General features: G+C 41.6%; 1 protein-coding gene across 4 annotated transcripts; it reads left to right on the top strand.

The window, feature by feature from the left end:
• Positions 1 to 658: 658 nt before the first annotated feature.
• Positions 659 to 22,934, top strand: LOC149318859 (uncharacterized). Of its 4 annotated transcripts, XR_016280103.1 has the most exons (8): positions 4,501 to 4,961; positions 5,356 to 5,472; positions 18,388 to 18,570; positions 18,736 to 18,765; positions 19,117 to 19,234; positions 19,637 to 19,911; positions 21,806 to 21,919; positions 22,233 to 22,934. XR_016280103.1 is itself a non-coding variant. In XM_089510590.1 (3 exons), the coding sequence occupies exons 1-3, from the start codon at positions 4,800 to 4,802 to the stop codon at positions 9,904 to 9,906; spliced, it is 330 nt and encodes a 109-aa protein (XP_089366716.1). In that variant the 5' UTR covers positions 4,501 to 4,799; the 3' UTR covers positions 9,907 to 10,132. The 4 variants fall into 4 exon arrangements, 1 of the variants encoding a protein (XP_089366716.1); XR_016280102.1 differs by lacking the exons at positions 18,388 to 18,570; positions 18,736 to 18,765; positions 19,117 to 19,234; ... (1 more) ...; positions 21,806 to 21,919; positions 22,233 to 22,934 and adding exons at positions 659 to 1,161; positions 9,856 to 10,117; positions 10,310 to 10,692 and having other exon boundaries at positions 4,795 to 4,961; XR_016280104.1 differs by lacking the exons at positions 18,388 to 18,570; positions 18,736 to 18,765; positions 19,117 to 19,234; ... (1 more) ...; positions 21,806 to 21,919; positions 22,233 to 22,934 and adding an exon at positions 5,896 to 6,110.
• Positions 22,935 to 27,827: the final 4,893 nt, after the last annotated feature.

Below are 27,827 nucleotides of genomic sequence, written 5' to 3'. Positions count from 1 at the left end.
ACTATCAAACAGCCCTTATTGCCAGGAAGTTCCTCCTAATGTTGAGGTGGAATCTCTTTTCCTGTAGCTTGCATCCATTGCTCCGGGTCCTAGTCTCTGGAGCAGCAGAAAACAAACTAGCTCCCTCCTCAATATGACATCCCTTCAAGTATTTAAACAGGGCTATCATATCACCCCTTGACCTTCTCTTCTCCAGGCTAAACATTCCCAGCTCCCTAAGTTGTTCCTCATAGAACATGGTTTCCAGACCCTTCACCATTTTAGTTGCCCTCCTTTGGACATGCTCCAGTTTCTCAATGTCCTTTTTGAATTGTGGTGCCCAGAACTGGACACAGTATTTCAGGTGGGGCCTGACCAGAGCAGAATATAGTGGCACTATTACTTCCCTTGATCTAGACACTATTCTTTTATTGATGCAGCCTAAGATTGCATTGGCCTTTCTAGCTGCCACATCACACTGTTGACTCATGTTCAACTTGTGGTCTACTTGGACTAGTAGATCCCTTTCACACGTAGTTTCATTCAGCCAGGTGTCCCCCATCCTATATCTGTGCATTTTATTTTTCCGCCCTAAGTGCAGTACCTTACATTTCTCCCTGTTGAAATTCATTTTGTTAGCTTTGGCCCAGCTTTCTAATCTATTAAGGTCATTCTGAAGTTTGATCCTGTCCTCAGGGGTATTAGCTACTCCTCCTAATTTGGTGTCATCTGCAAATTTGATAAGTATGCCCCCAATTTTGTCCTCCAAGTTGTTGATAAAGATGTTGAATAGCACTGGGCCCAGGACAGAGCCCTGTGGGATCCTGGAACCCAACCCCAGCAGATAACAAGCTCCCACTGTACACATATTTGAAGCAAGCTCAAGTGGACAGTTTCTCTACAAATTTGCAGAGAAATCACAGCTCATTAGTCTTAATTAACAGTTCAGATCATTGCAATAGTATAACTTGTACAATAAGCATTTCCTTCCTATTCACTCTTATTTATTTTACACAACTAATTTGCAACTGAAAAACAGTATGTTTTTCCATTGATTTGCCTTTTTTGGAAGTTTTGCAACATTTCAAATTATAATGCATTCATTGACGGTTATTTTTATCATTACCTATGAAAATCTCATTCAGCAGAAACTTCTTTTTTACCGACTGATGCCCAAACCATGTGAGTATCTGATTTCTGTCTCTACTCCTCAGGAAAAATTGTTTTGCTACTTCTCTGTACCCTGGCACTTGCGGGGGGGGGGGGGGGGAGTTTGCTGGTCCCTACATCAAATATCTTGAGAAGCACTGCTCTAGGTAATAACTGCCCCCTCCAAAAACCCACCATGCTAAAAGCCACAATTGAAACTGGATTGTATTGCTATAAAACTGTAGATTAGGAAGGGCAAATTGGCCTTTGAAGCATATCTGATGCTGGCTGAGACCTCTTATTATTCCCTATAATATCATTAAATAGCTTCTGCCAATTCTTAATTAATTTCCTGGGAATCATCAAACAGAAGTTTTGGCAACATGACTACTTTATCATGAACGGATTCACATGAGCTACATTAAGATCAGTTCTGCCCACTCTTTTAGCTCACTCTTTAGAACCAATTAGGTTAATATGGTTGTTTTCTAAGATATCGGCAAGGCTTGAAGTAATGCAGACTCCTAGGTGCTTCATTTACCCATTTTATGTTTATATTTAGATTTAATAGCTTCCTCGATGAAATATTTACTGGCATAAGCTCCGACTTTATGTATTTTACCTTGAACTAAAGTGTGAAGTCATACTGTGTAAATTAAGTACACAAAGTAACACTAGAGATGATAGTGAGTCTGTAATGTACAATGCTGCAAGTCTAAAAGCACACTGGGAGGGCAACTGTTATATAAACCATCAGCAAAAGTGCTACGAAGCTCACAGTAGCACATAACAAAATGTGTATATAAAATATAATACAGTTATGAATAGGTAAATGGCAATCTGTTAGAATTTGTTGTTGCCACATGCCTGCAAGTCAACTCCAACTTATTGTGACCCTATACTAGGGTTGCTTGGAAAGATTTATTCAAAGGACGTTTGCCATTGCCTTCCTATAAGATTGAGAGAATGTGACTTGCCCAAGGTCTCCGAGTGAGATTCCATGGCTGAGCAGTGATTTGATTCTTGGTCTCCCAGAGCCTAGTCCAATATCAAACCACTCCACCATGCCGACTCCCAAACTATTAGAACACACACACACACACAAGTAAATCTTTTGGATACAGAAATACTGAATACAGATTGTTGTTGTGTGCCTTCAAGTTGATTCCATTGGGCAAGTCATCCTATCATAGGGTTTTTTGGGCCAGTTTTTTCCCCTCTGAGAGTGTGTGACTTCCTCAAGGTCACCCATGGGTTTCCATGGCCAAGCCAGGATTTGAACCCTGGTCTCCCAGTGTCCTAGCCCAATGCTCTAACCATACTGGCCCATCATGCTGAATACAGTATGACTCCTAGGAAAATCCACATTCCTGGATTTACTAAGGAAATGCAAAACAGAAGATAACAGTGAACCCTATTGAAATGCGTGACTTCTGGTAGAAGCATACTATAGAACCATGTGGCTGGACCTAGAAACACCTATAGAGACCACTTCTCTCTAGGAATCTCTATGTCCTCAGGTATGACTCTATAGACACTTTCCAGTGGAAGCATACCATAGAATTGTGCTGGAGGACATAGAAAATGCAGAGAGAGAAAATCTTTTTTGGGACATAAATGAACCCTAGGTCAGTGATGGTGAACCTTTTAGAGACCTAGTGCCCAAACTGCAACCCAAAACCCACTTATTTATTGCTAAGTGCCATGTCCCTCTGGCTTTCTAGTAACAAACTCTGGCAAACTCTGTGCTGGGGTGACGACACATATGCCCACAGAGAGGGCTGTGAGTGCCACCTCTGGCATGTGTGCCATAGGTTCGCCATCACTGCCCTAGGTATTGGTCCAGTGGATATGAGGGATCATACTGTAACAATTAGCTAAATATATAAAAAATACAATTAATATATATGCTTCTAGTACAGTCTTGTTTCAAAGGTCTTCTTTAAGCATGAACACAGCTTCTTAATTGTATCTTACAAACTACAAAAACATCAAAACAACCTTCCTGAAAATTCAGCAATGCCCATATAACATGCAAGTTGTTTCCTAGTGGCTTTTTTTATTATTATTCTATATATACACATTTTGGCAATCACCTTGCTGTTGTGTGCTTTCCAGCATTTCTTTTGTATGTGTGTTGTGCAATACTATTTATCACCAACAAATGAGATGAACTTATGGCACATTGTTCCTGCGTCTACTTTTTAAAAATTCTATGATCCTGTTTAACACATTAAGCAAATATCTCAGTACTCAAAGTAAAGAGCAATGGGAACAAGGTCTTTGAATGGGAATATTCCTAGATATAAACTGGCCAGTTAAGACTTGATGCTGCATATGGAGTTCTGCCCACTCAAACCATTTCATGTGCTACAATAAGTGTACGAAAGAGTCCCACCAAAAGCTTTTTACAGCTTCTCAAGGCTGATGAGGACTTGCTATTGCTATCGAGGTCCTGCTTTTGATTGTCACAGCCTCATTTGCTGCTGGGACGGGTCTGGAAAGTTCATCTCCCTTGCTTCTGGATGAGCAGCTGGAGAAGCCTCCTTTGCATGATGGTGCTACAGGTTAGTGGGCTTAAGGAGGTCAAGCCAGGAGATGTTACTTGGGCTGTATCTGCACTGCAGAAGTAATGCAGTTTGACACTGCTTTCACTGTCATGACTCAGTGCTATAAAATCCTAGGATTTGTAGTTTGTTCTGGCCTTAGAGCTCTCTGACAAGAAAGGCTAAATATCTCACAAACTACAATTCCAAGAATTCCATAGCACTGAGCCATAGCAGTTAAAGCTGTGTCAAACCTCATTATTTCTGCAGTGCAGATGCAGCCTCAGTTACACATTTGTAACTAAGAGACTGTGCAGATGGGTGGATAAACACCACCCGTTTTTGCCCCAGAAGGAGGCAGTGGCAACCACACGCTTCAGCCTCCAGAGCAGGGGTCGGCAACCTACGGCCCGTGGGCCGGATCCGGCCCGCCGAGGCCTTTCTACCGGCCCCCGTGCAATCCTGCCGCCAATTGCCGCCGTTTCTGCGCCGCTCCGGGCGCCATTTTGTTTTTCAAAATAGCGGCCGAAGTCCAGGACGGGAAAGGTTGCGTGAGACTTCGCCGCCATTTTGAAAAACAAAATGGCAGAGGAGGAGGAAGAGGAGGGCCGCGCAGCCTGGGGTGGAGGAGGCAAAGGGTGAAGAACAGCGCCACCCTCCCTGCCTCCCCACGAGGCCCCGCGCGGCCCTCCCTGCGGGGCTCCCCGCGGCCTTCCCTGCCTCCCCACGGGGCTCCCCGCAGCCTTCCCTGCCTCCCCGCAGGGCTCCCCGCGGCCTTCCCTGCCTCCCCGATACTTAATGATGCAGCCTAAAATTGCATTGGCCTTTTTAGCTGCTGCATCACACTGTTCACTCATGTTCAACTTGTGGTCTACTTGGACTTCCAGATCCCTTTCACACATATAACTCTCGTTCAGTCTTGTGTCTCCCATCCTATATCTGTGCATTTTATTTTTACGCCCTAAGTGCAGTACCTTGCATTTCTCCCTGTTGAAGTTCATTTTGTTAGCTTTGGCCAGGCTGTCATGTTCCTTGTGGTCTCTTCAGCTGTATGATTCTATGATTCTATGATTCTAATCTGAAGTGTATCATAGCAACATATAAATACATTCTTTGACAGAAAAAATGGCAAGTGGAGACGGGTACCAACGGGGAAGGATGTTTTACCTCCTCTCTGATGGATCTATGGAAATCGGCAGAGGATACAATCCAAGATTTCCAAAGAAACTTTCTCCAATACCTCAGAGAAAGTACTACCACAAATCTGAGTCTGGTATAACTTCAAAGGTTGGTAATCATTCTGATATTGCCTCCAGATTCTGGCACAATGAGAAAGAGAGGAGCATTATATTACATGTGTGTGTATGGGGCAGATAGAAAGAGCGAGGGATGCCTCCAGGTCTTTAGTCCATTTGGGGCTGCGGCAAAACTGCCTGCCAAGGAGGGATTTGGGGAGGGCTGGGGTTTGTCCATCTCTACAACGCCAAGTGCTTTAAGGAGACATATGTCCAGATCCTTCCAATATTCAGAGTATATGATGCTTGCAGTTGAAACCAAATATAACACCATCTTGAGGGGCACCTCTTCTTCCATTGCAGACAATACAACCTCCATTCCTTCTCCTTTATTTCAGTTTGTCTATCTTTAATGCAATGATTTAATACGAGTCATTATATTTCAGGTGGAACTGCGTAACTGCGTTGCCATTGAAGAACGTGTGGACTATTTGCATGACAAATATCCCAGAAAGCTCTCGCCTTTGGTTCAGCACCGTGAACAATTTCATTCAACATCTGAGGTAAGCTCAAGATTGGACTTTTTGTGATTGGTCTTTGGGTTTGGATGAAGGTTGACACATTCAGAAGGAAGGCTGAGATTTATTCCAAGGAAACTGCCTTCCATTTTCATGAAGTGAGCTCTCTTACAGAGCTTATCCCCCAACATGAGCCTGGCCAAGCTTTAAGAAACCCGGGGGACCCTCTGTCCCACTATCCCCATAGGCTTGTCTGCTGAGAACACGGGAGCCGGGGCCTTCTTGGTGGCTGCTCCTAGACCGTGGGACCCCCTCTCTGTCCTCTTTCTGCTGGCAGGCAAAGCCCTTTTATTCACCCAGGGAGGGCTTTGGATGTTAACTATCTGGTGCAGACGTGTTTTGAATATGACTGTTACTTAACTTTGTTGTTCCTATCCATTATTTTAATTGGACTTTGTTTTAACTCAGTTTATGAGCCACTGCTCCAACTAAGGAAAAGGCCTCATGCCTTCCTTGGCCCAGCTCCCCCATTCCAGGACCAGCAGAACCAACAAATCTTGGAAGGGAATTCCACTGTCTGTGAGCAGCCACCGAGAAAGCTCTGTCTTTGGTGTCCACACCTGCATCCCATGGGGAGGCAATACAGATGCATCCCCTGGCGCTTTGGACCAGGTGGCACTCAAGAGGAGATGGGGGCAGCAGGAGGAGGAAGAGGAGAGAGGAAGAGCAGGAGGAGGAAGAGGAGGGAGGAAGAGCAGGAGGAGGAAGAGGAGATGGGGGCAGCAGGAGGAGGAAGAGGAGAGAGGAAGAGCAGGAGGAGGAAGAGGAGGGAGGAAGAGCAGGAGGAGGAAGAGGAGATGGGGGCAGCAGGAGGAGGAAGAGGAGGAAGAGGAGGGAGGAAGAGCAGGAGGAGGAAGAGGAGAGAGGAAGAGCAGGAGGAGGAAGAGGAAGAAGAGGAGATGGGGCAGCAGGAGGAGGAAGAGGAGAGAGGAAAAGCAGGAGGAGGAAGAGGAGAAGGTGGTGAGTGGCCAGAGGCCACATGGTTTTTGTTTTGTTTTGTTTTGCATTCTTTTTAATTGCTAACAAGTCTCCCTGCTTTGACAATGATAGTGTGGTGATGGTGATGATGAGTCAGCTTGAGAAGCATGCAACTACTGTTTCAGAAGCTGAGAGAGTGTGACCTTGCAAAGTGTGTTTTGTGTACTTTTAATGCTAACAAGTCTCCCTTGCTTTGACAATGATAGTGTGGTGGTGGTGATGATGATGATGATGATGATGATGATGATGATGATGACAATGACAATGATATGAGTCAGCTTGAGAGGCATGCAGGCACTGTTTCTGAAGCCAAGAGAGTGTGACTTTCCAAAGTGCCTTTTCTGTGTGTTTTTGGTTCTTTAATGGTGATATTGATATCAGAAAGCCTCTGAGGCAAGGCCAATGTAAATTGCTGTGATTTTTACAAACCCATGCGCAGTGAAGAAAAACCAGTACACACTTCTGAGAAGTACACTTGGTCCAAGAACGGTGAAACCACCTTGACATGTTCAATATGCATAGCCATGTTAAACCATGCTAAGTGTTAAACCCAAGGGGTTTGGTTATGGAATAAGCCTCTGAAATACGCAAGAGGCCATGTTAAGTAAAGCCATGTGAAATGCACAACTGTGCTGTTGTGTGTGTTTTGGAATGCAGGTTGGGGGTGTTTGTCTAGAAAGGGACTGAGGCGGAGAGGGCGGGCACACGCCTCCTCCTCCTTGCAGGGCTTCAGTGGAGGCTCCGCCCCTGGAGGGTGGCTCCACCCCAGAGGGTGGAAGCTCCGCCCCCAGCATGCAGCCCCGCCCCGGAGGGTGGAAGCTCCACCCCCGGCTTCGGCCCCCCAACTTGTCTGAGGGACACCAACCCGGCCCCCGGCTCCAAAAGGTTGCCTACCCCTGCTCCAGAGGAACCAAAAAACAACAACAACCCCACTTCTGGGTGGGTTCTTTTTGCATCCCAGAAGCAGCGCCATAGACATGCTTGTATGCCATGATGAAGCTCCTAGTGTGCAGCGCCGTTTGGGCACTGTGCCCAATGAGCATCATAATGGCGCACATCGTGTAAATGGGCATGTGCCAAGAGAGTGCCCGGGCAGCACGGTGAGGGCTTAGAGCATCCGGACGCTCAGCCCTCACTGCACCTACAGGCCAGCAGAACGTGTAGTAGCCAGTGCAGAATATCAACTATGGTTTCATAAGGGGTTTTTGGGTAGTCTTAATGCAAATAAGTTTATCCTCTATCTTATATTGTCTGCAGTTTGCCTCCTCATGCTGATCATTATCTGACTAGACCTGTATAATCTTATGAAATACCCTGATATGAATATTGTAATGTCCTGGTAAAACAGATATATCAACTGGAGTGACTCCATTTTATCATTGTCCCTACCCTCTTTGTACAGGACCATTCTCCTGGCTTCTCCCAAGATGACAAAAAAACCAACAACCAAAAACAAACTCTTTCTAATGAATACTGTTCAACGGCCCGTTATAGACGGGCTCTTCTGGCGCCCCCATCATGTGCTAGGGGTTGGCTGAGGACCTAGTGTCCACACCGGCCTCACCCCTAGCACGTGACGAGGGCGTAAAGATGGCGGCGCCCTATACACACGGGTGCCGCCATCTTTATGTGTTGGACGCATAGCGCCCGCACGTCACGCGGCGCTTATGATGTCGCAAGTGCGGCATTGGCGCCTCGCGGCGTCATAACTGCGCTGCAGGAAGAAGCTCCATTTTGGAGCTTCTTTTTTACTCCGTGCGGGAGTCGCGCGGTTTGGTCTGTAACGCACCAATATTTCAGCCAAGAGCTAGGCCAAGTTATCTGTAAAGGCTTCATTGTACTTTGCTGGGAATAGGTTCTTTTCTAGGGACTTATTGTTATTCAGCCCTTTAATGATATCTAGTACCTCAGAGCTGGTAATTTAATTATCAAGGAATCCTGCCTGCTCATCCATTAAGGCTTTGCAGATGTTTGAACTTAGATATGCATTTGGTTTTTCAAATGTTGGACTCTCTGAGGCCTACACATCCAAATAACCCTTGGCAAACACATTTGATGATTCCCTAGTCTCCACGAAATGCATGTTTCTTGTCTTCTTATGTGCAGATACCATGTCTAAATTTTCTTTCTGAGATAAACTCCCGACTGTAAGATTATTTCCTTACTGCCTGCATACAAAGTAGTTGTGTTTCAAAAACACAATATATTATTGCACCTCTTTGCCCTAGGGCTGTACCCCAACTCCATGAGGGCAGTATTCCAGCTTCACTGCGCAGTATTCTTGTCTTGGTTTAACCCCTTTATGGCCACACAAATATGTTTTAATCCAAACTAAAATTGTTTTGAAAAGCCATAGGAGAGCCCCATTACATAGCCACATTGGTGCAAGGGGATGTTTCTACTGCCCACATGTTTGCTATACAGTTGGGTGGTTTTTTTTTGGTTTTGCTTTCATTTTTTTTATTCCTGCAATGCACGCACATTCATAGAATCATAGAGTTTGAAGAGACCACAAGGGCCATTAAGTCCAACCTCCTGCCATGCAGGAACTCACTACCCTGGCAGATGGCCATTCAGCCTGTTTAAAGACCTCCAAAGAAGGAGACTTCACCACTCTCCGAGGGCCTCTGTTCCACTGTTGAACAGCTCTTACTGTCAGGAAGTTCTTCCTCATGTTGAGCTGGAATCTCTTTTCCTGTAGCTTACATCAATTGTTCCAAGTCCTGTTGTCTGGAGCAGCAGAAAACAAGCTTGCTCCCTCCTCAATATGACATCCTTTCAAATATTTAAACTGGGCTATCATATCACCTCTTTACTGTCTCTTCTCCAGGCTAAACATACCCAGCTCCCTAAGGAGTTTATCACACAGAGCCAGAAACTAGATTTAGTGAAAACAACCACTTTTGTGGGTTGTTTTTTACATGATATTTGGGTAGGCTTGCCATATCCCGCTTTCCCCTGGGACAGTCCCAGATTGGAGGGTTTAAAAACTGCCCCGCCCGTCTGGGCACTTTCCATCCTCCAATGCCGGATTCCTGCTTGTTCCAGGTCAGATTTTGTCAATCTCCAGTCAAGACTGTTGATTGACAAACTGTGCCTGCCTGGAACAAGGCAGGAATGGCTCTTCCCCTCATGTGACCACCTGAGTCATGCCTCCTTGCAGCCAAGATGGCTGCCTCCAGGCTGAGGGAGAGGCCGCATGGCAGGGGCTTCCTGGTGTGGCAGCCAGCCATTCTTAATGCCTACCTTGTCCCCAGCCTTCCTCCTTGCTCATCAAGTGCTCAGCAGAGGCAAGGCAAGGCAAGGCAAGGCAAGCCGGCAGGTACCAGTAGGGATGCCATAATTCATAATGCAGTACATTTTTCTGTCCATTTCTCCTCCAAATTGTAGTTCCCAAATTCTGTGGCTGGGAGCCATAAGAGAGCTGATGGATCAGACTGAAGAGTGGCCATTCAGTTGCCCCAATGGAAAGCCTACCAGCAAGACCTGAGTGCAACTCTCCCTCCATCTGATGCTCTCCAGCAACTGGCATCCAAAGGAAGGGAATACAAACATGATCTTCGCTCTCTTCCACACCACACTGTCATAACACTTTGATTCCATGTTCACTGCCATGCATCCTATGGAATCCTGGGATTTGTAGTTTGGGAAGGTATTAAATTCTAAATGCCCCACTCAACAGCAAATCAGCTGTGACTGGCATCCTCAGAGAATGCTGGCATGGGGGCCAGGATCGGGATGCAGGATCAGTCAGGGGATGATGGGGTCGGTGGCAGAGGGGGCGAGATGGGTTCTTATTAGGCTCCTAGTAACAGAAAATATTCTATTCTTATTAAAAATGCAGGGCCGTAGAAACAGAACTGCCAGCGTAAATCAAGGATTTTTTGGAAAAGTTCAGTCTATAAATTACTATAGTAATGTACACATGGACCAATCTGAGAGAGAATACATAGATGTGACACCACTGCCTACAAGACAAGGTTTCAGTCTGCCAAACAATCCAGCAAAAACTTATGATCATTTTGCCAGACTGGGAAGATCAGTACCCAGATGTTTGCCAGCCCTCAATCTGTGTAACACACATGGTAGTTGCCGAAGTAATGTTGACGGGCATTTTGCATGCATGGCACGAAGGCTAGCAAGAATACGTGAAGGCTTCACTGTACCAAGGGCATATAACCACCTGCCAAGCGACCAATCACCTTTCCCGTAAATTGAACTCCCAAGTCCATCCAAGTCCATTGAGTGGCATCCTCAATTTTTGCAATTTCCATTTTAAAAACCTGTGCAGTGTCTTTCAAAAATATGTATTACACACTTGTCTTAAAAGTTTTGGGGGAGTGGGGTAATCCTACTGTAGAGGCCTCTGCCTTCATTTGCTGCTGTTATTGCTGTGACTTTTGGATCAGCCGCCTTTCGACGGACGTTCATCACACTCCCTACGAACATCACAACAGACATATCATGAGTCTGCCTCTACTGATCCCGGATCCGGAGGAGCAAAGCTGTTGTGAAAATGGGCACCATGACTTTACACCAGGCCAGTTGTGCCCAGTTAGCAGTCCTTGCGATAAATAAGTCTGCACCATTGGCTTGTGGCAAAAAACATCACAAGTCACTTCCAAAAATGAAGTTCACACCTTTAACTCTTCACCTGGCAGTGCTGGGAAAACCTAACGTGTGACATAAGATCTGGAAAATTACTTTTACCTACCAAATTACACACACTGCAATAGCCTTGCATCTTATCGTCCTGGCAGCCCAAACACAAGACGACAATACTGAAGACAGCTAAATCCTTCGGCCTCACTTAAGCTTTAGATGACTGACAGAACGTGTTCTCTCTTTCCGACACTGAGGACTTTTTAAAAACATGTACAAAGCATGTATAATATTCCAGCAGAATCTGCCACGGCTTGTATATCCGCCTTTTGTTTTTTTTTTTCTTAACTAGCTTCTACAATAAATCAAGTACAAGCATTGCAATGCAATGTGACGTTGGAGAGCAGTCATGTGTCCTTAAAAAGGTGGCTTGGGTGTTTGCAGTGCAAGCAGCAGGGAAATGGTGGTCTCGACACTCTCCCATATGTAAAAGATGGAAACGTGGGCTGAGGCCAAGCACCAGGGAGCTTTAAGTATTGCAGATGTTTTGGCACGCTGGTTGTTCTTAGCAGAGCAATCCAGCCTTCACATCTGGCTGGAGGAAAGCCCCATTCTCCCCATTTAGCCTCCTTGGGCTGCTCTCAACCCTCCAGCCATGGCTGTGGATGGATATGGGTGTCTCAAATAGACACCTGTATCCATCCTCTTCTCGTCCATGTTGACTTTCTACCATAGCCCCCTCCAGCCATTTTTGAAAAGGCATTTAATACTGAATTGCTGCTCCTGCTTCATCAACCAGATACACACAAGTAGGGATGCCATAACCTGGCGGCCCCCATGACAAACCCGCTTTTGGGGGCCCCCTCCCGGTCTGGTTTGGCCCCCAGCCCCCAGTTCGGGGCCCGCGCAGCACCAACCCACCTTCCCCTGCCAATTTTTTCCGTGTGTTTTCCATTTTTAAAAAATGTGCCCTACACTTGAAAAATTTGTCCTACATTTGGAGGTCCAGACTTATGGCAACCTTAGGTACCAGGGACTCCCTTTACTTTGCCTTTCCCGCCCCTCCTTTGGGGCTTCTCTCTGCAGGTGGCTATGGCTTCTGAGGGAGGGGAGAAAAGGGGAAGAAGGAGGGAGAAAAAGCCCCACGCCAGTCTGTCTCCTCCAGTCTCCTCTTCTTCCTCTTCCTCTTCTTCTTTTCCCCCCTTCTTCTTCTTATTCCTCCTCCTCTTCTTCCCCTCTTCTTCCTCTTCTGTTGTTGTTATTGTTATTGTGTGCCTTCAACTCCTTTCTGACTTATGGCAACCCTGCCTGGAAGTGTGAATTTATTTCCCAAAGTAAAAAGGAGTGGGTTTTGAGGAATTTCTGTTCGGATTAATGTCACGTTATTTCTCCTTTGCACAAACATGTCTGAAAATAACCCTGCTTTTGTGGGGGGTTTTCAGACTTTTAAATTGCATTTTTGCACAGGATTTAAGCAATTTGCCTCTGTGTGTTAGACTCCTAAGTCCCTCCTCATAAGGTATGGTGTCTAGACCCTTCACCATTTTGGTGGCCCTCATCTGGACACGCTCCAGCTTGTCAACATCCTGTTTGAATTATGGTGCCCCAAACTGGACACACTATTCCAGGTCAGGCCTGACCAAAGCAGAATAGAGTGGCACTATTACTTTTCTTTATCTAGACTGCATCAAATGGCATCTCGGCAACAGGAAGTCGCCAGTGTTGTGGTTGTGTGACATTGTGCATGGATGGTAGGGAGGTGACCCAAAACATTACCCAGTGTCACAGCTTTACAGGCCATGTGCATTCGAGCCACCTTGGCAGTGGCTAGTCAGATCAGTGGGGTTTAGACCCACTTTTAGAAAGAAAGAAAAAACAGATTCAAGCTTGTTTTTCCTGTCTCCTTGATTTGCCCCTGTGATCCCAATTTAAGGGTCAAACCACACAGTTTAAAAACCTAGTTCTTCCCCAAAACAACAGAGTAGACTGGAAGTTTTTAAAGAGTGCCTTAAAGTCCTCAGGTATTGAAAATAACTGTTTTCACATCAGAAAAAGAGGAACGTTGTGCATTCCAACAGAACAAGTTGGATCATAGTAATAAAATTAAATTGTGTTTTATTCTTTTAATAATCAATCTATTTTAAGATTATAATAATTTAAATTCCATTTTAATGTACCACTTTTCTATGTTTTTAATTGTACTGTTGTTTTAATGTTGTGAGCCGCTCTGAATCCCAGTTCTGGGGAAAGAGCAGGATACAAATAAATAATAATAATAATAATAATAATAATAACAATAACAATAATAATAATAATGTAAGGACAAATTCTGTGTAAATTCGGCCTCAGTTAAACTTCTGGCTACAAGTTTATTTACTCCCCATCTCTTCTCTGTACATCCCCCATCTGCTTCATACAAAATAGTTGTGTATCAAAAATGCCAAAAAACTTTTTGCACCTGTTTGCCTCTAGGAGTTTTAATTCATCTCCTAGTGATTAATTCCTCTGTCTTTTTCCCACCACAAACCTTATATTTGAGCTCTGGTGTACTGATTGATTTCAGTAATGATGAAGTTACAGCTGTACATTTAATCCTCAATAATAATAAAAGACATCCCATAGTAGAGGTCCTTTGGTCCTTTTGTATGTTTAGGACCACATATTCCATTAGCCCTATCCTACACAGCCAATGGCAAAGCATTGTGGAAAATGTATTCTAATACTTCTGGAGAACAAAAGATTCATTGTCCTGAAAAATTACTTGCTCAAAGATCATGCCCTTTACATTTAATGTCTGCTCATTTTGTTTTATTTTATTTCCATTACACTTTTCCCCCAAAGTGGCTCACACTGTATATTAAAACAGCATAGCTAAAAACAGCCTGAAATACAAAAATCAAAACACAAACCATTTTAATATATTAATTTAAAAGTTAAAAACATATTCACATCTTCCATTATACTACACTAACATCAAATATGGAACACTTCACAAATCTCTGTGTGTCTTTAGGGCCAAAACAGACAGCCCAAATGCACTGTACTGGTGCCGATTTTAGGGTTAGGGACTGTGCAGCAACCTCTATTCACGTTAAAACAAATATATATTCACTCTTCTCACGTGAAAATGTGAATATAACAGTTATCCAATAGCTCCAGGTCCATGCCTCTTAATTAGCAGGCAGCAGCCCCCCTACCCCCCAGCAATGCTGAAGGATAAGCGGAAGCAAAATTGAAGCGGAATTGCAGTGTGGCTTTAAGGGAAACCCCCCTTCCAGATTTTTTTTTTTTTTGGGGGGGGGGACCAGGACCAAAGGAGACATGTACATCATACCAAACAACAGCACACTGAGTGCGAAGTTGCCTAGGAATAGGGTTTGTGACTTCGCTAGTTCACTGAATTTACTTAACTGTGGATTGGTGTGTGATTGCATTTGGAGTGCGTTCGGACTGCCAGCGATTGTGTGTGGTAACCTTTCACACAATAATGTGAAAAGGCATGATTGCATTCAGGATGACACTGGATTATACTTCCAATTTCAGTCGTGTGATATCCTCCTATCAAAATTAATCCTGCATGACAAAGTGTTCAACTTAATGGACCTTGAGGTCCTTTCTGACTCTATGGTTCTATTCATCACCATCATCACCACTACCATCATCATCTCCATCTCTCTAACCCTTTACCTTCCACCACATCCTGACAAGTCAACATCTTTTTAAAATGCCATTTATTATGCATTGATTTTCACTTATTGCCAGGCACCTTGGAAGCTGATTGACCAGCAGAAAGGCAAGATATGAATATTTAAAATAAAATAAATGAATAACAGCCCTAGCTAGATGAAGGGATAAGACTTCACATTTTCTTATAAAGCTGTTGACTTTGCAGTGATCCAAAGAGCTAAACCAGGCTTATTGAAACGCTTGGGTCCATTACCTACTAGATTTGGAGTGGTTTCTTTAGAGAGCTGACCAGCATGCAAGATTGCAAAGTTCCCCTGTATTTGCCAAGTGATATGAAGACCTAGGCATTTGAGAAACCTAAGCCGAAAAGATCAGTGGGACTTGTCACACAATTCTTTGGAGCCTGGCCAGTGTTTTCCAATTTTGCGACCCTCATATTGGGATGCAATAGGCATCTAAGCATCTTGTGCCAACGTATGTTAATGCAGTAAAGAATGTCGCTCTCATTCCTACAAAAACAAATTTCTAGTTGTTTGCGTTCATTCTTCTTAGGAATACAATAGTTTTGCGTGCTGGGTTGTTGGCAGTCAGTGTGATCAAGTAATTAACCTTGAGCTGTCACTTTTTTGTTCTGTTAAAGTACAATTATAGATGGAATGTGGAAATGGGGGGGAGGATATTTGCAAAGGAAATATTGAATGGTTGAAACGCTGAACGGTTCAGTCTAAATTTCATTTCCCTGCTTTGACAGCTATTGTGTCAATAAGTGCCCCCAACTACGTCTTAAAAGAAACATGTTTCTAAAGGAATAATTGCAAGATGGCATCAGTGTTTCCAAGGGAGTGGGACTCATGCATGTAATTGTTCAAATTAATGACAATACTGGCATGTTGGGTCTGAGAACAAAGCACCCTCTCTTTGTGGAGACAGAGCAGAGCAAGATGCAGTGCTAGTCCCTTCTACAGGATGATTGATGACCAAACTATGAGGCAGTATTCATTGTCTATCAAACACCACGCCATCTGTGGACTTAACAAAATACACACACCCTGGAAATTGCAGTTTTATAGTTCTCCAGCACTATTTCCCCCTTTTTCCAAAAGGGAAATATTGAGATTGGGACAGGACATGAAATGCTAAAAAGATGGAAGGTGGTAGAAAGCAGTTTTATTTACTTATACGTTTTCATTAGAGGAGAGTGCATGTCCATTTATATTTCTGGACGAGAAGCAAATACCAGAAATCTTCATAACTGCAGAGATCTGAAAGGCATGAAATGGAGCCGAGTAGTTAGTAGGTTCCTTACGTGCTGCAGTCCATTGGCCCTTTTGCTCAGAAGAGGAAGCTGCTGTTCTGCACTTACTGCACTGCAGTGACGCCATTGCTGAGGTCCACAAGGTGGCACAGTAGCTATCAGTACTGAAAAGAGCTAAGTACCTGTGTAGGGAGATGGGTATTTTAGGCTTAGGGTTGCCACATCTCAGGGTCTGGTCCTGAATCTCCCAGTATTCATGGATCATCTCCAAACAGCAGATGAAGGCACAAATGTTGAGTTTTAGAAGTCTCAGCTCTGAGCAAAGTGCTATGTGCAAATTTCCAGCTAGGCTCATAGAGCACCTGCTTACTACAATTTGCAAGGCTTAATTGATTTCTTTCTGTAACTTGGAAATACTCTCCTGGGCATCCATGTATTTACTTGGTTAGCTTCCTCCTCTCCTATTCATTGTGGCGCCATGACTCACTCTTCATTCTGCTCCACATCCACCTTCTCGCTAAGCAAATAGGCTAGATTAAGTGTTTCTTATCCCAGCTCCTCAAGTAAGTGAGAAAGAATAATCCATTCATTGGGAGCAGTATCTTAACTGAGATTTGTCTCTTAATTTCCAAACAGGAAAATATAGTGTGTATGTGTTTGAATGGCAAGCTGTAAACTTAATGACATCACCAGGAGCCATCCCTAGGTCTCAGGTTTTAGCCCAGAAACCTCAGGGCCAGGAATAGGCTTAAACTGGCAATCACATTTAGGCCTCATCTTCCTAGGAGTGATTAGCCTTCTGTTGCATGGCATAGTGGTTTGAGAACAGGGTTCAATTCCCAGCTCAGCCATGAAACCCACTGGGTGATCTTGGACAAGTCACATGCTCTTAGCCTCAAGAGAAGGCAATGGCAAACTTCCTCTGAACATACCTTGCCAAGAAAGCCCCATGATAGGTTTGTCTTAGGGTTTCCATAAGCCAGAAATGACTTGAAGGCACACAACAACAAACAGGGGTGGGCAACATGAGTGAGTCTGAGGACAATTTTCTGTTTCTTCTGTGGGAGGAGGGCGAGGAATGGGACTCAGAGTGGGTTCACAGCCTTCGAAACAGTTCAATTAAAAACATAAAAAATTAAATTAAATAATAAATAAATATAATAAGTGCATTACTATTTCCAAAATTTACCCAATAATATTGAAAGACCAAATTTTTAATCAATGGAAAAAAGACCTCTCAAAATTTCTATGGGTCTTAAATGACATAAAAGGTCTTAACTGACATAAAAGAAAAGGGAGGATTAACATTGTCAGACCTTAAAATTTATTATGAAGCAAACTGTTTAGACTGGATAGTAGAATGGATTAAACTAAAAGATGAAAATTTGCTAAATCTGGAGGGGTTTAATATTAGGTATGGGTGGCATGCGTATATGTGGTATGGTAAATTGGAGCAAAATAAAGATTTTAACAACCACATAATACGTAGATCACTACTTAGAATTTGGCTGAAGTATAAAGACAAAATTTATAGAAGAATGCCATCTTGGGTGTCCCCACACAAAGCATTTATGAAAAGAGGAAAGTTGGTAGGGAAAAAGTGGCTCAAATACAAGGATCTGAAAACAGACAAAGGGAAACTAGTAATAAAAAGTAGGGAAGATTTAGAAAAGGAAAATGTAAGACTGAGTTGGTTCCTGTACAGACAATTAGTTGCAAGATTTAGAAAAGATGTGGAACAAGAAGGTATAACAATTGAGAAGACAGATCTGGAAGAGATAATAGAAAAGGGAAAAGAGGAACCGAGGGACCGTCTCAAGTTTATACAAAATGTGTCTAAAATTGGAATTAGAGGAGGAAACAATAAAAGGATGTATGATAGAATGGGCAAAAAATATAGGTAGAAATATACAATTAGACAGATGGGAAAGGGCCTGGGGAAAAGTTTTACATGTTGTGCAGATTTAAAGGAAAACTTAATGAAAATGTTACATAGGTGGCTTCTCCCTCCATCGAGATTAGCAAAGATGTCAAAAAATAAATCAGAAGCATGTTGGAGATGCAATAGCCACTATGGTTTATTACCATATGTAGTGGACTTGCCCACAGGTGAAGATCTTTGGAAAGAAATGCAGACGATAATAATGGACATATACCAAATTAATATGAGATTAGAACCAGAAACAATTTTGTTGAATATGTCAGAGAGGGATGAATTAAGGAAACATTAAAAAATTGTTATTGTACTTAATAACAGCTAGAGTTATAATAGTAAAGAATTGGAAAAAAAAACCCTGGTGGAATAGACATTAACGAATGGTTACTGAAGGCATTAGACAGAGTCTAACACAAGGTATTCTCTTTTCACATTTTCTCAGCTGTTTTCCAATGGACAGAAGAAATCATAATCGAGATCAAATGTCCCAAATTCTATATTCGTCTGGAAGATATTTCCAAATGGAGAAAAATGTGGATAGATTACTAGTTCCCATTTTCAAATGGAATGTGTGCATGGGAGGTCCCACCTTCTTCCACCGATTGAGCAATTTACTGAAGTAAATGTACGTGTCGCTTGTTTAATTATTTAATACATTAAAGTTTTAATTTACATTTATTTTAGACTTTAATCTCTAACAGAATAAGTGTCCTTTTTGAAGCTATGACACTATTGTGTGAGATGCCATATTGCTTTGATTATAATTAATGGCGTTCATTATTTTTCCCAGGTTCATCACAAATGTTGCTGTTACAAGAAGGTGAGTTTTTTAATTTTTTATTTATCAGACCTGTGTAATCTACAGCGCTATATAAATAAAATATAATAATAATAATCCACCAAACCCACTGTAAGATACTTCACCTCTAGTAGTGTGGTATGTTTTTATAAGAGTTGATTATGTGTTGCATAATAATGTTATTGTTATGGTATGTATTTGATATGTTTTTACTCTTGTAATATTTTAATTGCTGTAATCCCGACTCGATCCACAGGGAGAGGCAGGAAATAGAAATAAATTTTAATAATCATAATAATAATGTGCTTATCTTAGCTTACTATATAAGTAAAGGTCAATAATAATAATAATAACTGTTTTTGATTTATTGAGGCTGAGGAGCTTCTCATGAAATATAGAAAATTAAAAAAAGAAATACAAGAAAGCGAAAAAGAAGAACCTACGTCTCAAGGCAAAGATTCATCGTTTACTGAAGGATTATCTGTCAGATGTAAGTACTAATCACAACATTTGTAAGATACAAATCACAACACAGATGAAAGAATTACATATACAGCATAACATTCAAGTCTCCTCAGAAGGTTCAATAGTATATGCCATTTACTTTAATTTTTAACCATTAATACATATATGTTATGCTTTCAGTTTCTATTTGCCTTTTAAATGCCTGTTATATTAACATATGCTATCTTAATCATTGTGGGTATAACATACTCCTCATGCGTTTTAGTCTTTAAAAAGAATTTGTAAAATAAAGGTTTGTTTTAGGGTTGTCATGCAAATATAATTTTCTTTCAAATCTGATCTTATTATTTTACGTATTTCAGATTTAAAATCTGATATTTCTTTTTGTAATAAGGTCATTTTTTCACCTAAATTGTCTCTTTTTCAGGACACTGTGAAGTCTGATGAAGAGAGCTCCGGTTGCAACGCTGAGACGAGCGGAGGCGTATAGCAGTTGCTCTGCTCTCCATTCCACCGCAACTAAACCCGTTTATGGTCCCAACTAAGGAGGCAACTGGTCGGAGGCCACTAGGGTGCCCAAGCCAAAGGAGGCTTGAATGAGGGTCTGAAGGGGACCCGAGAACTGCAGTTTTCCTCCATTCCCCCTCAAGGGGAACGGAGGGGAGCGGGTTCGGCAAAGGTTGCAAGACAGCCGGGACTGCGGTGAGTTGGTCTTTGGACCTCAGTCTTAGGCGCAACCTTTTTAATTTGTTGAGTTACCCCGGAAAGACCTGACAGGGTAGCACAATAAATACTTTCAATTTGAAGGAAAATTTATTCGTCTTTTGGGAAGGAGTCCGGAAGGATAACCTAAGGTCTGGGACTCTCATCAGTACTTGAAAGGAAGAACGTGCTTTCTTTTCATGAAGACTTAAACAAACAAAATAAAGAGTGAAAACAATATAAGAAGAATCTACATTCATTTCATCTTCTTTTTCCTTTTGTAGCCTTTTTTTCTCCTCACCGGTCAACAAAAAGTTTCAAACAAGGATAATCAAAAATGATCAGGAAGGAAGATATCAAATACTGGAAATTGACACTGGTGAAATGACCATGATAGTGGTTAATGTTTATGGTCCATTTGAAAGGAAAGACTATTTTTATCAAAAACTAAATGAGGAATTAATGTTATATGATCAGGATAACATCATCATGGCAGGAGATTTCAACGGGGTTCTTAAGCCTAAGAGAGATAGGAAAGCATCCCAAAAGATAAAAGACAATCAGGGAAGACTCCCCAAGAGTCGTAAAGATCTGATACAGGAACACAATTTGGTAGATCTATGGCCATATAAAAATGAAGACAAAATAGGTTTTACTTTTTATTCTGAGGTCCATAAATCTTAGTCACGTATTGATTTATTTTTAGTATCAGAAAAATTAGCTACTAAAGTTAGAACAATGGAAATAGATCCTAGATCGTTATCTGACCATAACCTTATTGAAATGTCCCTGAAAGAGTAAAGGAAAAAAGATTTTGTATGGTGTTTGAGAGATGATTTACTAGAAGATGAACTATTTGTGGGAAAAATGAAAAAGGAAATAGATTACTACTTTAAAATTAATGAAACCCTGGAAATGAAGAATAAAATAATGTGGGATGCAGGCAAAGCTGTATTCCGGAGAATATTGATTAAAAGAGTGACGGAGTTAAAGAGAATTAGGGTAGAAAAGGAAAAAGAGTTGATGGGAGTACTTAAAGAAAAAGAACATATTTTGAAATTAAATCCCTCAAACAATAAGTTAATAAATGAAGCTAAGATTCTCCAAAAACAGGTTCAAAGTAGGATTAACTTGGAAATAGCCAGGGACTTAAAACACTCTAGACAATCCTTTTTTGAGAATGGGAATAAGGTGGGGAGATGGTTAGCAAAACTTTTTTTAAAAGAGAAAGAACAGAGGTCTATAACTAAGATAAAGATAGATAAGACTATTATTACCTCCCAGGAAGAGATTGTCAAGGCCTTTAGAGAATTTTATAAGGTTTTGTACAAGAATAACATGGATAAAAAGGAAACCATGACTTCATTAAGGTAATATATAAAAGCAAAAACAAATTTGCAAATTTCGGAGGTACAAAGAGAAATGCTAAATGCAAAAATATCCAAACAAGAGATATTGACCTCAGTAGCGAGCATGAAGGATGAGAAAGCCCCAGGTAGAGATGGTTTTACCCCAGCGTTTTATAAAAAAATTCAAATGGAATTGGTAAATCCCCTTCTCAAGGTATTCAATTCTATAGGAACAGAAGGGATTCCCACCTCCTGGGAGGCTGCAAGCATTTCTCTGATTCCCCCAAAGAAGGAAAAGACCCAACCTTAATGTCTAATTATCGCCCTATAAGTTTGTTGAATGTGGATTACAAGATTTTTACCCATATTTTGGCTTCTAGACTCAAAATCATCTTCAGCTTTTCTTTAGAAAAGGAACAGAACGGTTTTTTGCCAGGCCGCCAGATTAAAGACAATATTAGACCAATTTTTAATTGTTTTGAATATTACCATGTAAATAATAAAAAGATAACGTCATTTTTTCACCTAAATTGTCTCTTTATCAGGACACTGTGAAGTCTGATGCTGTGACAACCACCGATTCTTCAAAGGACTAAAGAGAAGCAAAACTACATCTCAATAAGAATTAGGAAAAGAAACTAATTTGGCTAAAGAAAAAGGTATGTAATGATCCCACTATTTCTTTACTCTTCAGTTTTCTATATCAAAAAGAAGAATGAACCGTAGGATCATTCCTACTTTCTTCTTTTTTGTTAAAGGAAGAAGAGGAGGGGGGGGGGGAGAGACAAATATTATCTCAGACAATAAAATAAACAAATAAATAAAGGGAGGAAGGGGTGGACCAATAAATAAATAATTAAAAAAAGAACTCATTGGAAAAAGAAAATATATATATATCAGAAACAGCTGAAAGGAGGCAGAACCCTGGGAAGAAGAGCTTAAAACACTCACTTCCACACACTCTCTTGACAGTACTGTACGGACGAGCCAACCCCAGCCATTCGGTGAAGCAAATTGTATTTGGCAACAAAGGAGATATGAATATTTACAGAAACATGAAAGTGACCCAAACATCACCATCATTGGCTGGCACACTTCAACCGCAGCCGAAGTTTGGGACTGTTGCACAGGGATATGAACCAAAACGTGCTGTCCCTTACCTGCCAGATGGAGAACGCCCAATACTGCCTGAATACAGGTTTGAGACTGTAGCACATGACCCAGAAGTACATCCAAGAAGCGCTGTTCCTTATCTGGCAGATGGAGAGCGCCCAATACTGCCTGAATAAAGTTTGGGACTGTAGCGCATGGACATGACCCGGAAGTACATCCAAGAAGCGCTGTTCCTTATCTGGCAGATGGAGAGCGCCAGGTAATTTACGCTTTGTCTGTGCTAGCCTTAAGATCCTAACCAGTCCCCAAATGCCCCAATTTGAGGGGAGTGCAATTTTCAGGCAATTTTTGCCTCCAAAGAGGGCCTCCTGAATGTGTAAAAAATACAACAAATACCCCCTTTTTGTAACTTTTGTATGTTTTAAATTTTTAAACTCTGTAGCATTATAATTGGGTCGTTTCGATGGCCTTTTAAAATTGTTTTAATGTGTTTTTATATTGCTAGTCCCTTGTTTGTTTGTTTGGGGAGAAAAGTGGCATGGAAATAAAATAATAAATAAATCAATGTGTTCACTCTCACCATTTTGTCTTGGGTGCCTTCTTGCTAAATGAAACCTTCCTTCTGGGTTTGGCGCTCTTTCTTTGAACAGGATTTACAGTTTTCTGGGGCTCGTTTTTGCTCAGGGAGTTTATCACACATGAAGTATTTCTCTCAATTTTGAATGAAAAGAAAGTGGGGCCAGAACGCATTTATGTGAATTCACTAGTTCAGCGAATTTACGTGAATGCAAATTACATTCAAACTGGTCTTCCTATTGCCCGAAAATAGCTTGCCATTGCCCAAATTTGCGTGTGATCACTTCTCACGCAATAACGTGAAACTCCATGATTGCGTTTGAACTGACTTCCCATTGCCCGAAATTGTGCGTGGTACTCTATCACGCAATAACGTTAAACCCTATGATTGTGCTCGGATTGCCATTGGATTATACTTCCAATTTCCCTTGTCTGATAACGTCCTAGGAAGCTGCAAAGGAAAGCAGAATAGAGAAGAGGAAGTCATGGGTGGAGCGTAGGAAAATGCAATTGCTTTGTGCTCTTGGGTTGCTAAATTGGAAAAACTGGTAGAAAAATAATGAAAATGGGATTCATACTAAAGGGTTTCAAGGAGCACAAGCAGTGTCTCCCATTTGCTACCCCAAAGGCACATGTTATCTAAATTGCAGGGGGTCCTGTGAGGGCACCCACCAGTTGAATTCAGTGGGGAGATCTAATTACCTCAATAGGGAGCAGTGAGAAGGCCAGGGTAACCCTAAACAGAAATTTTCAGCATATGATTCCACACATTTTCATAGTTCTGAAAAGTAGAACTCCAGAGTACAAATTACTACTTGGTCTTATTATTTGAACAACAAGAGGGATGTCAAGATTCACACAAAGCACTTACACACACACACATATATATGAGGACTACGATATCAAAGGTAGCAAGTTTGGATAGCAAATTAAAGGATCACAGCTGGCAATGCTCACCAGTTCCAGAATAGGATCTGGACAATCTGAGGGAGTTTGGGCTAGGATGGTGTGTGGGGAAATGCCATGGCAGCTAGCAGAAAGATTGCCTTAATGCTTTTAACTAGCAAACATTTGTCCTGTGATCTTCAAGAAGAAATGCACCCAGCAGGGGGTGGGGAAGCAGCAATATTCACAGCCATAAAGTCACAGGGGTCCTTTGCACATGTCCTCAGGTCTATGTGACCAAAAAGATCATCTGACCTTTCCAGGTTCATAATCTTTGGCCTCTCTGTAACTATTATAATAAAATATAACAAAATATTTGTACTCCAAAATAATGCAAGGTGTGGTAACACAGAGAAACAAACAAAAAATGTTAGGACAAATACTTGAAGTATCCAGACAACAACTCTTCGTTTTGAAAACTTGGTATTTTTAAATGTTAAACTAAGTAGGGTGTGGGGCTACTGCAGGCTAGAAGAGGCAATTTCTATCATCTCTGCTCCCCAGAAGATGGACAAATATGGTGGTGTCTTGATGGATGTGAGAAGTCACAAAAACAGCCTTCTCTTCGTCTGCTCATGAGTAGAAAAGCATCCATGTTATGATTTCGTGGCGCATACTCCTGTAAGGTTGGTATGTCTCCAGCCACTTGTATTGCACAGCAAAGGTAAGATAGCTGGAACTTCCACTAAGAGTCCATCTATAGCTGCAGCTCTTGGCATGGAAGTATGTTTGAGTGTAGGAGATGGAAGAATCTATAAACAGGAGTGCTTCAGCGACTGGTTCCTTAGATCATTCAGGGAACACATTTTTCCATTTTAAAGATTATTCAGTTGTCTAAAGATGACAGCCTTGATGCGGAAAAATCCAGATCCTGGTCCTGTGAATCCCTAAATGCTACTGCAGTACTTATCAGCTGTTAAATGCTATGTTGCATTAAACATTAAATACTGTCAAATCAGGGACAGATAGCATTGGCCTTCTAGGGATGGTGGGTTTTTTGGGAACTAAATCTTCTATCAACCTTACGCAGTACTGCCAATAGCGAAGGGGATTATGGGAGTTGCAGTCCAAGTGTCTGGAAGGCCACAGTTGCCTACTCTGTGATAAATATTATTCCATGTCCAATGGCCACACTTTGTTCAGTATCAGCCACTGGAAATCAGCTTCCACAGAATGTTGAATGCAGTTATTAAATTTCTGAGTATTTAGTGACTATTTGAGCATTTAAAGACTATGTGGAGAATTTTGAGGAGAATACTTGGGTGCCAATCCCTTTTCTGCTCTGTTTGTAACAGTTTCTCCCCAGATCTACCTGCTGCTGCCAATGGAAGACAACAATTTCCCTTTCCCCTCTGCTTTCGGTGGCTCCAACTCTGCATAGCAGCAGAATTGTTGCCTTGGATACCCAGCCAGCTTTGCAGCATTAAAATAATAATAATAGAAACTGTAGGATCTGTGCCAGCAACTTGATCATCACGACTTTGCGTAGACGTACTGTTATTGAGAAAAGGCAATTGCTTAAGTGACACTCAAAGTGATGCAGATACACAGGAATTGCTCAACAAAACATCTGCTGGGGACTTGTGCTTTTGCAAGCATTCGTTACAGCAATAACTGTGACATAAAGTAAGTTTAATAGAAACTAATCTATTATGAACTTTCTCAGTCCTTTATTGTTCCTTGTGCCTTCTGTATGAAGCAGCCGCAAGCATGCAGGGAACTGGCTGCATCTACACTCCAGAATTAATGCAGATTGACACTGCTTTAAATGCCATGGCTCAATGACATGGAATTTTAGGGATTGTAGTTTTGTGAGCATTTTAGCCTTTGCCTTAAACCTTACTATATCCACTCTTGACTAATTATTTTCCATTGCTCTTTAAATCCATTTCCCCCAATCATTGTATTTAATATCTTTTTCAGAGACTCTTTCACTTCCTTTCATTCTCTTTCATACTTCTCATTCAATTTATTTTTTATTAAATGTGTTAATTTATCAGTTTCTACACAACCCAGCACTTTCCATATCCACTCTGTTACCTCAGGATTTTGTCCCGCTTTCCATTTCTCTAGCCTGAACTATCCTCACTGCAACTGTTACAAAGAAGAGTTTCCTTCCATGTTTCCTTCCTATTTTTTCATTAATTATTCCTAACGTATATGTTTTTGGGTCTTTTCTCAATTTAACGGAGGACCTAGAAATTAGTAGAAAGCACATATGAATCAAATCTGTGAAAAATCAAATCCGCAAAAGTCAAAGCAGCAAATACAGAGGGCCAACTGTATTCTGTTAAGTGTGACTCAGATTGTCTTCTTTAACTCTAAATCATGGTGGTCCTTACTATAAAGAATACAACACACACACATACTAGTCCACAGCAAGATCACCTAGAGACCCGGTCACCCCAAATCCAAGGAGGGATTCTGAAGGGGGACCTTAGTATCCAAGGCTAGGAACTATGGGGCCAGTCTTGGGAAGGGCAATGCTACATGACTTTAAATAAAATGAGTTCCCTATTAAACTTGGACAATATCGTTGTTCAATCCACGCTAATTGAAGTTATCATCATGTTTGCATTCATTGGTAATTTTTTTAAAAGCCACCAAGTCAGTGCCAATTGGCATGATTGAATTAATGTTATGAAGGGCCTGGTCATTTCATTATTGTCATTTCCACATATTGTATTAAAATGTTTGGCCTTAACTGTCAGATTCCACATTGTGATAGGGAAGATTAAACACTGACTCGGCTGCCTGGAATCCATTATAAAAAATGATGACAAGATGGCAGTGTGATGCACTCCACTCTACACCACAATCCACTCCTACTAGTCTCCTACAATTACCTCAAAACTTTTACCTCAGAGACTAGTCTTAAAATCACACTCTAGCGTGGTCAGGTTCCAAGTAATTTCCTACAAATACCCTTGTATGAATACCTCAGAGATCACTTTACTGACACCAACTCCTAGATTTTATAATATTGAACTTCCTATTTCCAAATTCACATGTAATATTGGGTGTCTGGTAATTCGCACTGAGACCCCTGTAACCAAAGCACACTTCTGGCTGCCTGGATTTGTCGAATCCAGGCACTCTAAAACTATAACGTTATTTTTTCAGTCCCCTACAATTTACCTCAGCAAATTACCTCAGGGACTGGTATTAACTCTTTTATCCAGTCTGGTCAGTCTACAGGTAATCTCTTACACAGTACCCTTGACCATTACCTCAGAGATTACCCTCACTGATTTATGCCTCTTTATTTTAACTGTTGAACTTTTTACTTTCTAAGTTCAAATAAAATCTTGGGTTTCTGGTAACTTGAACTCAGAACCCAGTAACACCAATTGTCTCCAGCACACTTCTCATCATATTCCCAGCCACTGGATTTTACATATCGTGACGCTGCCTCCCAAATTATGTGATGCACTCCACTCTACACCACAATCCACCAAATATGTGAAGCACTTTTTATGTCCTTTACTAAGTTTAATTGATGACAACACCCGGGGTCTTATCATCCCACCGCTGCCACCAGTGTTGTGTATTGTGAGTAGCATGGTATTAACTCAAGTCCAGGCGTGTCCTTCTTGAATCAAACAAATAAAACTTTATTTACAAGATGGTTTAACAGTGTTGTTTTTGATATGATATCTTATGCAATTGTTACTTTCACTTTGTTATAGTTACTATTGGTTTTATAACTCTCTAGCTAAATCATTAGTTTCTTATAACTAAGTTTCACTCAGTCCTTCTATTAAGTTCCTCTTTTAAACTTAGTCTTAACAGTCACCAAAGCTAACAGTATCCCGCAGGATATCACACTCCAGCCACTCCCTTTCCTAGAGTCCTGGAAGTGTAACGGTAGGGAGCCCTTTCCCACTCAGACTCTACTCCTAACTGTCCTTCTCTATCCTGGAATGCTCAATC

This window comes from Sceloporus occidentalis, unplaced genomic scaffold, assembly GCF_023333645.1.
Source record: "Sceloporus occidentalis isolate IW3139 unplaced genomic scaffold, rSceOcc1.0.p SCAF_2, whole genome shotgun sequence".
Classification (NCBI taxonomy): Eukaryota; Metazoa; Chordata; class Lepidosauria; order Squamata; family Phrynosomatidae; genus Sceloporus; species Sceloporus occidentalis.
The sequence above is the reverse complement of the archived record's forward strand: the minus strand, read 5'-3'. Positions and strand labels throughout refer to the sequence as shown.